A 14994-nucleotide genomic window follows, 5' to 3' on the forward strand; every position below is an offset into this window, starting at 1 on the left:
ACACACTGTCACTCAGAACACACTGAGAGTAAAAACACTAGCATCAAACACCAACACAGAAAATACAAACTTTTCATCTTTACATTTTGAACAATTTCAGTGACTTCATACAAAGTAGTATTTTCTTCAAAGAAAAGAGTGACATTCTTTCACATGATTTATTATTATTATTACTGTAATTCTGTAAATTACTACAGACTATTGAAGCAAACTGCTAATTTTCATTTACCTTAAAGAATTGTTGTTCTAAAAATGTAAATAAATCATGTGAAAGAATGTCACTCTTTTCTTTGAAGAAAATATTACTTTGTATGAAGTCACTGAAATTGTTCAAAATGTAAAGATGAAAAGTTTGTATTTTCTGTGTTGGTGTTTGATGCTAGTGTTTTTACTCTCCGTGTGTTCTGAGTGACAGTGTGTGTTATCTCAGTGAGGGTTGTGCTGCATAGTGTTTGGCTGCACTGAGCCTGTTTTGAGCCATGTGTTAACTGTTTAGCTCAGGTGACTGTTGGTAGTGCAGACTGTAGTTAGAGTTTTGCACATGTAGCTCCAGTTGTGCTCACTGTCGTTTAGCAATCGAAAAAAAAACTGTAAATTCAAAATTCTCCTGCTCACTTTTAAATCTTTGCATGTGTAGCAGTATGATCTGCCGCGAGGTAGGTGTGTTGGCAATGAGTGTTTTGCAATGTTTATGGTTTATTACACTGTGTTTTATGAACTGATTTCATTTAAGGGTGGACTGGGGAGCTTTTCAGGAAGCCCTTTAATCGCTGCATGTAATGGAGACATTTTTATCATACATCTGCATCCGTGTTTCGTGAGCTGCAGTACAGGTATGTGTTGACGCTGACGTTACTCTTGACTTTATGGGTTTTCATGATTGCCTGACTAAAAAGTATGTTTTCACTGTTTAAGGTTCGGGTCAGTGTGCAAGGGACGGTACAGTGGGCTGCTGTAGGGGTCTTGTCGCTTGCTGTGTGGCTGTCTGCGCTATGTGCATTGTTTAACCCCATTTTTGATGTGGGCCGCTTGACTGCCTGCTTTATCGAGCTACAGCTGCTTCGCGCTGCGTCATCTGTCTGGTCTGTTTCGCTTGCTCAGCTGCGTTTCCTCCTCTACATATCCGGCCTCTGGAGTTGTATCATCTTCCACCTGCACTGTATGTGGTGACGCTGGGTTAACAGCTGATTAACATTTTGTCGCTCCCATACGTTAACTGTGTATTGCTGCCGCATTTCAATCCTTACAGGATCAGTTGGATTGCGGTCTGGATTTGGGGTATGGTGGTCACTTCCACTAGTACCGTGAGTAACTGAGCTAAAAGTGGCGTGCGACAGGGTAGCTACTACTTGACTGTCACTAGCGTTGTTTCTTTTCTTTTTTTTTTTTTTGTTGTTGTTGGGGTTATTGTGTTTGATTTAATTGTTTATTTTGTATTGTTTTGTGTTCTCTCTTTTATTATTATTATTATTATTGTTGTCCTTTTTTTGGTTTCTATTTTTTTGTTGTTGTTTATCATTGGTTTGAGTTTGTAGTCTGATGTCTGTTGGTCAATTCAGTTGAATTAATTAATTTTCTTTATTTTCTTTTGTGACCTGTGCGGTGTATCTTCTTTGGTATATGTGTCTTTGTGATTATTCTTTTACTGATGTGTTGCCTATCTCAGCTGGTTGATAATCTAGTAGCTGAGGTACTCTAAGTAACCAGCAGTTTTTTGGGATAATTGATTGTGTTAGGAACCAGGTTGCTGTATGTGATGCTTGTTCTACTTTATGTGTTTTAAATTGTTTCTTTTCTCCCTTCAGGAGTGGGGTGGCCGGCGGCAGCAGTGTAGCATCTTGTGGTGGTGGGCTCCTCTGATTGCAGTATTCACAGTGAGGTGTGCCGTGCTGTGGTTTGCTGTGGTGTGTGAGTGCCATACTTTGGAGCCATACACATGGTGTCCTGCAGCTTCAAGACTCTTTTTCAAGCCTTTTCAAGCTTTTGGTGTTGGAGTGATGGCACGAGCAGTTCGTTGGAGCCTGCGCCTAGAGTTTATTACCCGCCTCCCGTGTTTATATAAACACGTTGGCTACGCTCCCTGCGTGCCTCAGCACTAAAAGAGCTGAAAATTTCACCTTCTAAAAGAGACTTCCAGATGAACCCTGCGTCTTTTTAAAGATGTCATTTCGTCTGTGCCCTACTGGGTGTGGTCGTTCCCTGGTCCCTGCTGATGGGCACAATCGCTGCATCACGTGTTTGGGCGTTCGACTAGATCGAGTCGACTAGATCATCCATTGTGAAGACATCATCAACACGACAGCCAGTGCCACAGTTTCCTCAAAATTATAATCACGATTATTAATCATGTTTATTCTATCAAAAGAGTAATGTAACTATGGCTATTTTGCAAGTTCTTTACCAACCTACACTTCACCCAAAAGGCCTGTAGGCACAAAGACTTAAATTTAACCAACTATGATAACTTCGTTAGATGGTAAATCAATACAAAACATGGTTTTGGTGAGCGCTTTGTAATATGTATTCACATTAGATTTTAAAGCAACACAATTCGTTTGCAATAAGACAAACCAGATTCAAATTGCCCGGCAAATTCGTAAAGCAAAGAAAAATCATTTCTAGCTGATCAACATTATGAAAACTGGTAAAACCTTTAGGAACTTCAAAAGATAAAACAGCGAAATTCCTAATATTACTTCCAATATTTCCAAATTATGTTCATTTTCATAGAGCAGGCCAATATGGTGACGATAATTTAAAATCAATCGAGAGAAGCAGATATCGTTATCGTGATAAAATAATTAATAAGTAAATAAAATAAATTTCACAAGAGAGAATGCCCCAAGACTAAAATGCTTCACACTTGCTTCACAAATCGCCCATACATCCCAGCCAGAGAAATGTTTGGAATAAATGTGTACCTTGTTTGTGTAAATTGCCAAAACATATTTCAAAGTTGTGTCCCCATAACAACATATTTCCTTTAGTCCAAACTCATATTTTATTCAAAGACACAGACTGAGGTTTGATCTGAGTTACACATTACAGATAAAGCAACATCTGAGTTAAAAATAACAAACTAAAGATAAAGGACATAATATGAGGTGGCCCAACAATGGATGGGTAATCCAGCAAAGCTAACTCATGAGACAGCTGCTTAAGTAAGAGTTACTGTCTATAGTTCCATGCCGGATCCAACACAAACCACCAGACTGATGTGACACTTAAACATGTATCAGGAAGTTCTTCCCAGACTCACAGTCTCATGTATATCTCAGATAGAGATCAGTGCAGATAACTTAGTGCCCCTCATGCACACACACACACGCACACACACACACACACACACACACCAACCCACAGTACTGGAATCTGACTTTGAGTGTTTTATCTTAAGCGCCTGGTTTTCCAGCATGTACGGCTGAGTAAAGCATGCCAAAATTAGCCATGGGAGGTAGGCGGTGCTCCATCTGTAGTCATGAATGATAGTGTCTCTGCCCTCTCGAGTGGCTCCTATCTAACTCTGATAATGCTCAAGAGTCAAGGTATTTTGAGCTGTCTTTTTTAGGCTTACGCCATTATGTTGGCACTTGAGTGATGCATCATTTATGCACATTATAATATGATTTCCAGTCATGGTTGCAATAGAGAATATAATAATGTTGTATTTGATTTTGAACATTAATATGTAGTTGTATAAATCCTTGCATAATAGCCTCAGATATTATTGAGTCACTTTTCTATGAATTACAGTTTTTGCCTGTTGCTTGAACACTATATACCCATGCTTAGACTAAAGTAACACAACTTGAAGCTTTTGTTACCATACCTCAAACACATGTACCCATACCTTAAACAAAAGCGCTGCTTTGCACTCTAGTTGCAATTCTGCAACACACTTACTCCTTTATGCAACACACTTGGCCCTGCATACTGCACACTATTTCATACGTAAGACACTTTGTTCAAAAATGAAATCTCAGGGTGCCATTTGGAAAACATATGTATCCAAAATACAAAGCACATTGGGTAATTGCAACCACTCAAATACACACCTCAAAACACTTACTTACAAAACTGAACACCAATTAGCCAGCTACAAAAAGCCCTCAGTTAAGCCATTTTGAGAATTTTGCAAGCATGGAGAGCAAGAGGTGGAGGCCGAGGAAGACGATGTTTGGACATGGACATGAGTAGGACATGGTCAAAGAGGCGATGCACGGAACAATATTTCAGATGATATTAGAGCAATGGTGGTGGATCATGTGGCCAGACCCAAACAGATGGCAGGATCTATAATCCCACCCATGCACAATTGGCCTGTTTTACTGTATTTACAGTAGTGTATTTTGTTTTATTTTTGTATTATTTTTGTGTTACTGCATTTACTATACTGTACTGTAAAGTATAGTACTGTGATGTGCAGTATTGAGTTGATGTCATTTGTAACCTTTCATTACTTTCATTTTTGGTTGTTGTGAAAACCTTTGTTGGAAAAAACAAAAAACAGAACAAAATCTGTAAGTGTTGCATTGAGCTTCACAGAATGCTAACTGATGAACTGAATAAAAACAGTGTAAATTAAAGACTGCAGTGTTTTATATAAAGTAGACTAGTGTTTTCCCCCTGATCGGAAAGTGTATGCATATGATGCAAGTGTGTGTCATTTTGTCATCAGAGTTACATTTTGACAAAGCAATGTTAGGTTTTGATGGCAGAGTTTCAATTTGACACAGATGTGAATGGTATATTTCCCAGTGTTGTGTTATGTTTACTTTTGTGTAGAGTTTTGGCACAATGAGTGAACTTTTGCAAAATGTGTTCAAGCAATGGGCAAAAACTGTAATAATGTGTTTATGAAGCCTTATAATGAGTAAGTTTACATAAATATTTTTAAATCATAGCTGTGATAAACATAAATATTCGTGGTTATGCATGGTTACCTCTAAATGGTACAGTGGATTACAACACATGATGCCAAATGTCATGTGTTACTGTAATGCATTATAGGGCAAGATAAGGGAAGATGCCATTCTTAAGTGCAGCAATGTGCCTTTACTTTTAAATTGTAACATATTTAGATTTAAGTTTAGCATGTTAAGATGATCATACACTTTTCTAATTGTCATAAATGTAAAATATTAAATCAACTATTCTACTTAAAATTGTGTTCTGACAAATTAGTTCAAAAATAAAATAACCCTCAGACAAAGCAGAGTATTAGAGATTCTTCTGAAAGGTAAATTCATTCTGTGATATATAAAGGCAATTCTGATTAACTGATTTCACTCAATTAATGAATAGTGGAGATGTCTGAAATGTACATATAAATCATGGAAGTATTGAATAATAACCCAGTGAATTACAATAAATATTAAATTAATTGGGGCCCTCTGTGCCAATCCTGGGACAGTCATCTTACCCCAAGGGTCTAACTTTATCTTTTTACAATAAAATAAAAGCAATATGTTTTACTCCACAAAAAAAAGAAAAGAAAAAATCCTTAAATAAACAAACAGACACAGGAAAGTTAAATATTCAACATATTAGTGTCAAGAGAAATAATTTAAGAATACCCTACTCTTTAAAAGTGCAAACATGAATAGCTAAGTATTAAGATGTATCATATACTGAAACTGTAGTTAAAACTATTCATGAAAAAGTATAAGTAGTATGAATGCTTTATGTGTTATATCTAAGCTTCCTATAGTGTTAGTGTTGGAAGACTTTGTTTTAAACTCAGTTCAAGAAAGCTCTATCGAAAATTGCATAGACTTACCGCTGCTTTGTAGATATCGTTCATTGTGAGGAGATATGAGGAGATCAGATGAAGTGCTGCTAGAGCAGGACACAGAGCTTTATAGCAGGAGAACAGGACAGCATGTTCCCCTTTGAGTATGGGATAGTCCATCACAGTCACTCTATCCTGATAAATCAGTTATGTGGTCATGATGGGGGGGGTTGAGGGGGATCAAGAATGGAAGGGCAAACTATCAGCAAACTATCTCATCTTTGTTACTGATTGTACAAAGAATTTCACTTTCACTTGGATGTGTTTCTAATATACTGCTGATGATTTTAGTGTCTAATAAAATGTGATGTGTAGAAATTTAGGCTGCTCTGCTGCACCCCCTTACGCACAGCTCTGTTTGTTGTTAGGATGACAAAATGTTTTAAAAATTACATTTTTAGGCTGCTCTGCCTCAGCAGAGCGTTCGTCAGTGTCACATGATCGCGATGGCTGCAGAGATTATGGATTTTTGTAAGCCTAACCCCGGAAACGAGTTGGCATTTTAGCACTTATGGTGCCATCGTCCTGAAGTCAATGGGTTTTTGGTTAAATGCCTGAAATAAGGTCTGTGGTGAACACAAATACAAGATATCTTCGTTTTATTCTAGGACATAAAATACATCAGTAATACCCACTTCTGATTTTATTAAAGCTTTTACTTGTCTTGAAAAAGGCGGTTGCTAACAAGTGGCTAATTATGACTACAGGTTGTAGAGGACATTAAACTCACAAGCTGAACAGGAAAACTAATTTACTCACTAATCCGCTTTCACAGCCTTGTTGAGTTTAATACAACAGTTACTTCTGGTCCTTGATTATGATTGGCTGAGTGGTCTTTCCTGTCATGCAATATTCAGTATCACCACAGGAACCATTTCATTGTTTGTATCACTCTGCTTGCAGAATTTCTCACAGCGAGTGTCATGGCGCAGGAGCAAACCCACCATAATACAAATGCTACTGTTGTTGTGTCATGGAATGTAGTTTTAAGAGACTCTTTTGGTGAGAATGTATTTGTTTAAACTTCAAATATGTAGTTTATTTATAAAGATGGCACCTGTTTGAAAATTTGCTTTAATGTTTTCGGATGTGAGCTCCAGGCCACCAGCGGCTGTTCAGCACTCATGTACACCACTGAGAACAGCCTAAGGCAGTTCTTCTACCATTGATTCTGATGTCTATAGTGGTTAAACATCAGATATAATTCATTTTGGGTATATCTAAAAGACAATCTTTGGTCTCATTAATCTATTATTTTGTTAATTTGTTAATATGGCAAAGTTTCACAACTTTATATCTTTATATAACTTTATTGCTGTCTCAGAGCGCTATCTTTGTACTTTTGACTGAATTGCTTAGCAACTTTTATAATAGCTATGTTGTTTATTAAATATTGTTCAATAAATAATCATTTATATAAATAATATTAGTATTTAATAATAGTATTTGGTATTGAGAAATGGTCTGTGTGTTAGTGATTGTTAAGCTAAACTTGAAATAAAAAAAAATGAAAAAAATCATCATTGTTCAATAAAGAAAAAAAAATCTATCAGATTAAATTTGAGATCAAAATGAATGGAGACAATAGAGACCATTAAAACTGCACGTCACATAGAACCAGGTATGTGTGAGATTACCAGCGTGCAGAGGGATCTTTGTGCTTCTCCTACCCAAGTTGGTGTTGTTGCTGGTTATAAAACCAAAGCAGAAAGGAGACTGCTAAAACCTGCACAGTTGTAGCCATTGAGTTTGGAGTAAACCACATGATGAGTTTGTTCAAGGTCTTGTAACCCGTAACGCTGCCTGCAACATAATCATGCACTGTTCGTTGTTGGCCAGAGAAGAACTGGCCCCCCGACTGAGCCTGGTTTCTCCCAAGGTTTTCTTTTTCTTCATTTTTGTCACATGATGGGAGTTTGGGTTCCTTGCCGCTGTCGCCTCTGGCTTGCTTAGTTGGGGACACTTGATATTCAACAATGTTTTTGATCTGCCTGCATTGACACCATTGTATGCGAGAATTGAACTGAGAACTGAGCTGGACGATGACATCATTGTTTTTTCCTGTATAGGAGCTCCTGTATAGATAAATTAACTAAATTAATAACTATGATTTTTACAACGGATATGAATCAACACTGAACTTACTTAAAGCTGCTGTCTGCGATTTTTGGCCCTCTAGCGGTTAATAAACAGAACTGCACGCATCTTGCGGAAGAACATTGTAGCCGGAGCTACTTTTCTCAGTGTACTGTATGTCTATGGCGAGTCACGCAGTTACTGTGTGCGATACTCTGCGGCGAGTCCTACCAGTCTGGTCTGAAATAGTCCGAATATAAACACTTATTATAAGTGTACCATAGTGATTCAGGATAAGATAAAAACACGGTTTGGAAAATTGATTCATGTTGTATATTCTCATTATATAATTTTTGTCAATTTTTAACACAAAAAAAAGTTGCGGACTGTAGCTTTAAGCTAGACAATGACACTATTTTCTTCTAGAGCTGCTGTGCAGACAAATTATTTTCACTGTAAAGCTGCTTTGACACAATCTGCATTGTAAAAAACACTATATAAATAAAGGTGACAACTGGGAAACCCAAGTGTTCATCAACTTTGAGACACTACTTGTAGGATGAAGATGCATATCTTTAGTGACTACAGGCTGTTTAAAAGAATGTTGTGCATAGGCCCCAAATTAATTAGTATTGAATCAAATTTAATCGAATCAAAATCGAATGGCAAGCTTGTGAATCGAAATCGAATTCCAATTGTGAAATATGTGTCAATGCCCAGCCCTAGTTAACTCACGCATATATTAATACATGTATTCACGTTGACTGTGCAAGTCAACGTGTAGCGGTTGACACACTAAGAGTGAACATTTCTAACTCATCTACCCTAAAGGTAAAAATACCATTGTGTACCTTATCAGCATTATTTATTAACGAGGCATTTGGGCTGTAAACATAATTCTGAAGTGCAAACCATCTGAACATTAACATATATGTTGTTCATGTTTATATGCATTTTTACTATCATTACTTACATTCAACAAAGCATTCATTAATGGAATTTGTGAAATTTATTGTAAAGTGTACACTATTTCATCATTAACTGATGTGTTACTAACATTTGTAGACCCTTTATTAAGAGAGTGCTCCTGTTAATGATTTGATAGTATTTTAAAATAATTGCTTTTTCTGTTTTTTCCCTCATTGTTGTTCTTTAGATATGAAGGTGATGGGTCTGCCCCAACCCAGGAGTGATGGACTGAAGAATTTTCAATGCTCTTATCCTGTTTTATTGTACTTTTATTTTTCTTCTTATGATCAATAAAAAGGTGGTTTACAAATTCTGAGTTGAAAGTCATTTCATTTTCAGTACAAATATTTTCTCATGTAATTTAAATTATATTAAGTCAGGTACAGGTTTACTAAAACATAACTTTCTTTTGCAAATGAGCACATTAAAGCACATTAATTTCATCTACAGGAATAAAAAAGAAATATAAATGGGGCCCAGTTCTCACCCACTGTGGTCCCACAAAACCCTATAGAGGGGCCATTTGTGGGTCCAGTGTTATCACCCTTTTGGGACCCATAAGGGTTCTGTATGTGGCCCACATTTGCCCCATTTATTAGAACCCATATGTGACCCATGTGGGCCCCTATAATGAACACACAAATGAGCCCCACTTAGAGCCCACTATGGACCCATCTTTTCCCCCCTGTGGGCTAACACTCATTGGGCCTGTGTGGAGCCGGTGGACAAAATTCTATGGGCCCCACTTGGGTTGCCCATGCAGGGCCCAAGTGACAGCCCTTCAAAATCCCACATGGGGCCCACATGCATGTTGGCTGGGTAGATTTTAGATTATAAGAATTTTTTTTTTTAAATATATATATATATATATATATATATATATATATATATATATATATATATATACATATATATATATAGGCTATAAAACATGAAATACTAAAAATTGAATAAATGTAACCAGTTGTTAGGGTTAAGCTGTTACCCATAATTGTACAAAACAACTATAAAAAACAAAATTTTACAATTCTAAATAAAGCCGCCCAAATGTGGCCCATGTGGGACCCTCAAATTAACAATGTGGGCAACCTAACTGGGCCCCAAAATGTATTCAAAATGGGGCCCACATTCAGCCCATCAATGTGTCCACGCTGAACCCATGACCAGATGAAGCCCATATAGCCCAGATAAAACCCATGTGGGGCCCACATGGACATGTTGGCTGGGTGTGGGACCGTAGGTGGGTTCACGCCATTGCAACAGATGTTATATCAATTTATAATTTCACAAAATCTCAAATCTAATATTGATTTGTTATTTGAGCTGTTTTCTATGCTTATATGTTCATTTCTTCAGTGTTTTGTTGTAATCGTTAAATAATGGTACATGACCCCTTTAAGAAATGAGTTCCGGTTGCTTTCCTTCAGTTCGCGTAAGCGTGGCTGGGGAAAGGTCAATGCCAAAACTGTGAAGGACACGGATTGACTTTTTTCTTTAATTTTCATTTTTATTCATCCAGAATAAAATGTGGTCTAAGGCATCTCTGTTGTCCAGTCTCCCTCAATTGTCAACACAACGCAGAGAGAAGGTGCAGACCGGTCACAATGGTGCCGTGACCCGGATGGGAGTGAGGTTTAGAGGGTGAGTGTAACGGAGGCCAGCTAGTAGTCACTGTGTGAGTAAAACCTCACTCCTCTCATCTCAAGAGATGCTCTAGTGACAAACATGATAATAGATCCCACTCACATATATTCATGTGGTATATATTCAATGCATGGCAACACTTGAGTTGCGTTCCATATGACGCACTATACACTATTCACTTATACACTATGCACTATGTAGGCCTACAAATTCATGTGGTGCTTGTATAAGGTTGTATAAGGTTATTTTGAATTTAACAACAGAGTCTGATACCCCCTCCACCTCCGCTACGTAATAAAAGCTGTGAAAGTTGAGTGCATGAAGTGTCCAACATTCCACACTTTGTTTTTTTTCCCCGTTAATTTAGTGCATCAACTGAGTATTTTAAGTGTACTTTTCCTTTTTGGAATTTTCAGTGTGAACGCACTACTTGCACTATTTATACTTAAAAATGTCATAGAATAGTGCATAAGTACACGAATTGAGACGCACCTCTGGATTCACATTCCATTATTCTGTTATTACTGAACACCTGTACATTCCATGATGTCACAATGAACAGTACCTGTACATTTACACAGTCAATTTTATTCCAGTTGTTTTTTGGCTAGTATATTTCGAGCACTGACAAACAGTCTTGTCTCTTGTTAACAACAAACATATTATGGGAATAATAATGTGCAAAGTAATGCCGTTGTGCTGCTGGGTAAGTAGCCTATACCTGACCTAAATCACCAAGTATTCTTAACAACTCAATCTTCATAATTGGACAAAGAAATATCTAGGTCATATTTCACCTTAAAAAAAGAAAATGTATATTTTGCCTATTTTTAGGACCATTATTATTATTATTTTTAGATACATTTACTCATTACTGTAATACATGTATGAATATTATCCTGTATAGACATTTTAAACTCAGACTTATTTTCTGAAAACAAATACTACAATGATGTAGGTTTTTTTGTCATCTACAATGATGAAGTTTTGTAAGTTTCATCTTTTTGCTTTGTATCAATACCGGACCTTTCTTTGGTCAATACCGATATCTTTGTACAAATATCTTTGTATCAATACCGGACATTTCTTTGCAGCCTAATATTGATGATTCAGATCCAGCAGATTACCATGTTGCAGCACCTAAGCCAAAGCCTGTATTTGGTGTCTCCCTTCAAAAACTGAGGGACACGGGACAGATGCGGCAGGGCGTTCCTGTGGTGCTCATACAGATGCTGGAGTTTTTGGAACAATACGGTAAGAGGTGTGCTTTTGAAAGTGCTCCTCTCAGATTAGTTATTTATATGTCAAATGTATGTTTAGATTATGTGTATAATTTCTATTTGAGGTCTCCATCAGAGTGAATTGTTCCGTGCCAGTGGATCAGAGGCACAGCGCGATGCGTTGAGGGAAAGTCTGGATCGTGGTGAGGTTCAGACTTTTTGCAGCGATGATGTCCATGCCGTGGCCTCTTTGGTGATTCTCTTCCTGAGAGAACTGCCACATGGACTCATCCCAGACAGGGACGCCAAACAGCTCTTGAGAGTCTATACAAGTACGTTCACACTCAAGAATATTCTTATTATCTCACGAAGATTTCTGCAACACATGCAAATCTGACCAAATCTGCTTTGATTCTCTGATTAACCTGCAGAAACCAAAGGGAAGGTTTTAATCCTTGAACATGCAAAGAAAGTCCTGGGCAGTTATGCACCTGAAACCTTCAACATCCTGTCCCTGCTCATCCACTTCCTGTCCCGTGTCGCTGCCCAATATCATGTCAACCACATGTCATCGGAGGACTTGTCAGAAGTTTTTGGACCCTGCATTTTTCAGTGAGTATTTATATGTGTATATTATGCTGTTTTGAACTTGTCAATTATTTAAGGGAGAAAATACGATTTTTTCTAAAAAATTGTCGAGCCAAAATTGGCCTTTTAAAATATAGATATATGCTGCTGTTTGTTGACATAAACAGCCCTTATGAAAACCCACCATGAACATCTTTATTTTTGCTAACACTTTACAATAAGTAGTCTCCTTAGTTAACATTAGTAAATGAATGAACTAGTATTAACTTACAACTTACAATGGGCAATACATTTGTTACAGTATTTATTAATCTTTGGTAATGCTAGTCCATTAAATAATATTAACGGTTACAGTCACACTATATTAGGTGTCTGTGTCTTTAACTACTATGTACTTGCATCAAAAAAATATATAAATATATAATAATTATTGTGTTGATATATTGAAATATGAAATATATTGTGCTACTATTGAGGTGGATATGGGTGAGGTTAGGGACGTTTTTGGTGGTATGGGTAGGTTTAAGGGTGGGTTAACGTGTAAGGGAAGAGTCAACAGTGTAACTATAGATGTATTTACATAAATTAATTACAGATATAATTTCATGCAGGTAGTTTTTAAATATTAGTACAACGTAAAACATTTATGTACACAATAAGTGCATTGTATCAAATTATTAATTTATATGTTAGTACACAGTAGTTAAAGACACTAAACATAAGACAAGTTGGATTTTAATAATAATTTAGTACATTGAAATTAACATTAACTAAGATTAATAAATGATTTGAAAGTATTTTTATTGTAAGTTCACTTTGTTTTAAAGTGTTACCTCATTTCCTGTGTTTGCAGTGTTCCTGACAGCCGCATCAAGCTAATAGAACAGCAGCTGTGTAATTATCTTACACAGCACCTAATAGACAGCGTCACATTCCTGCTACCGAACATGTACCCTCCCAAACCCTGCTGTGACGTGCTCTCTACAGGGGACTGCGCTCCACCACCATCTTCTGCTTGTAGCATGTCAATGGTACCATCCAGTCTGAGTGTGGGCGGAGCCAAAAGGACAAATTCATCTGTCTCATACATCAGGTATGAACTCAGCAGCTGAGCTATCTGGTTAAATTTTATTATAATATGTTATCCAAATGTCAGCAGGAACTTGGTGAGATGTCTTTGCAGGAAGTGAATCCTCTTCGCCCTCGCTTATAGATTCTATATGGTTCTATTCTACTGGTTCTTGTATGCAAAGACTCATGATTATCTCTTTTCTTTCAGGTCAAAGGGCTGTTGCAGAAGAAAATGTGTAGGACCATACTGCAAATAAGCATAAAAGAAAAAAAGAAAGAAAGAAAGCACCTATTAAAAATAAACAAATAAAAACCAAAATAAATTAATAATTTTGATAAAATGCTCAATAAATTGTAATAAATTATAAACTATCCTTTAGTCTTACCACAACATGGGAACATTGTTCACATCAGGCAGTTTGAAGGATGACAGATTTTCTTGAAATGTATTGTTTATTTTTTTTAAGACATTAAATTTGTACACAAGCCCTACTGTGATGACCTGGTGATGGCTGTAAGCAGTGGAGTCTTAAATGAGATGGTGAATTAATATCGGTAGAAAAAAGATTCAAAGATTATTGTTATGGAAATATTAATATTCAGTTATTTGTGGTGAGTTTGCATTAAACCAGTTAGACCAAATTGTGTCTTTTTTAAGTTTTATTCTTGCAAGAAGGCCATTCACAACAGTATTAAGTATGAAAAAGTACTCAAAGTGCTCAAAATTTCACCTCTGTTCCTAGCAGTCCACCTAGCTCCTACAAAAGATAGTTTCAAAAACATGCAGCTGTGTTCACAGTCTCTGAAACAAGTTGTTGTAACATTCTAGCCTGCCAGTAAATTTCCACTCAGCATAAACAGACTGCATACTGTCAGGGAGTCACCACCATCTCCACAGTTACCACAGTCACCACCCACTACAGTAACCAGATCCCAATCATCTGAGTACTGATCACATTCACCTGTCAGTGATCATCAGCCTGCACTATATATGCTGCATTCCTCCCATTCACTCACTGTCTGGTCTCAACTATACCATGTTGTCTCTCCTGACCCACTTACTTGTTGTGTACTTACCTGTCGTTCCTGTGATACCTTCCAGTTCTCCCTCACTGCTGTTCACCACAGACTCCATGCTTCACAGCTGCCTCAGGATCCCCTGGGAGAAACAAAGGCACGATCAGACTCAGATAAGCCATTCAAGACTTTCCCACTCCCTGCCCGCTTACCTGGACTGTCCTCTTGCCTGTGCTATCTTCATCATTTCAAATAAACCTGTTGTCATGTACACTTACCTCTGTGTCCATTGTCTATCTGTTGACACATGTAGAGACACGAATCATATAAAGTACAAAAGAGAGATAAATGCTAAGAAATCAGTATATAAGAAGAAATCAGTATATAAGAAGAAATCAGTATATAAGAAGGAAAAAAAAATAGACTCTTGTATAATGATTTTTATATATAAAATTATGGTGTATATATTTATACAACCCCCCACCCCTTTTGGACCCCACCACCGCAACACCGGTGCTTGTTGGTGATTTACCACCGCGGTAGTATAAAATTTGCCACCGTCACAGCCCTATTTTTCTCCAAAACACATTTGCCACAATTATTGGCACCCCTAGAATT

At 37.2% G+C, this 14994-nt stretch overlaps 1 protein-coding gene and 1 long non-coding RNA gene across 2 annotated transcripts in view; one reads left to right on the forward strand and one right to left on the reverse strand.

Moving 5' to 3' along the window:
• Positions 1-5908, reverse strand: part of tnnc1a (troponin C type 1a (slow)) — a 28053-nt gene extending 22145 nt beyond the window's left edge. Inside the window, exon 1 of the mRNA XM_067370593.1 lies at positions 5780-5908. Coding sequence (XP_067226694.1) covers positions 5780-5803 — 24 coding nt within the window. The 5' untranslated portion in view covers positions 5804-5908. The remainder of the gene's footprint in view (positions 1-5779) is intronic.
• Positions 543-5721, forward strand: LOC137009207 (uncharacterized). The gene is made up of 3 exons (XR_010892856.1): positions 543-656; positions 734-833; positions 916-5721. It is a non-coding gene; the product is annotated as an uncharacterized lncRNA (long non-coding RNA).
• Positions 5909-14994: the final 9086 nt, after the last annotated feature.

Source organism: Chanodichthys erythropterus, chromosome 20 (genome assembly GCF_024489055.1).
Source record: "Chanodichthys erythropterus isolate Z2021 chromosome 20, ASM2448905v1, whole genome shotgun sequence".
In the NCBI taxonomy this organism is placed as follows: Eukaryota; Metazoa; Chordata; class Actinopteri; order Cypriniformes; family Xenocyprididae; genus Chanodichthys; species Chanodichthys erythropterus.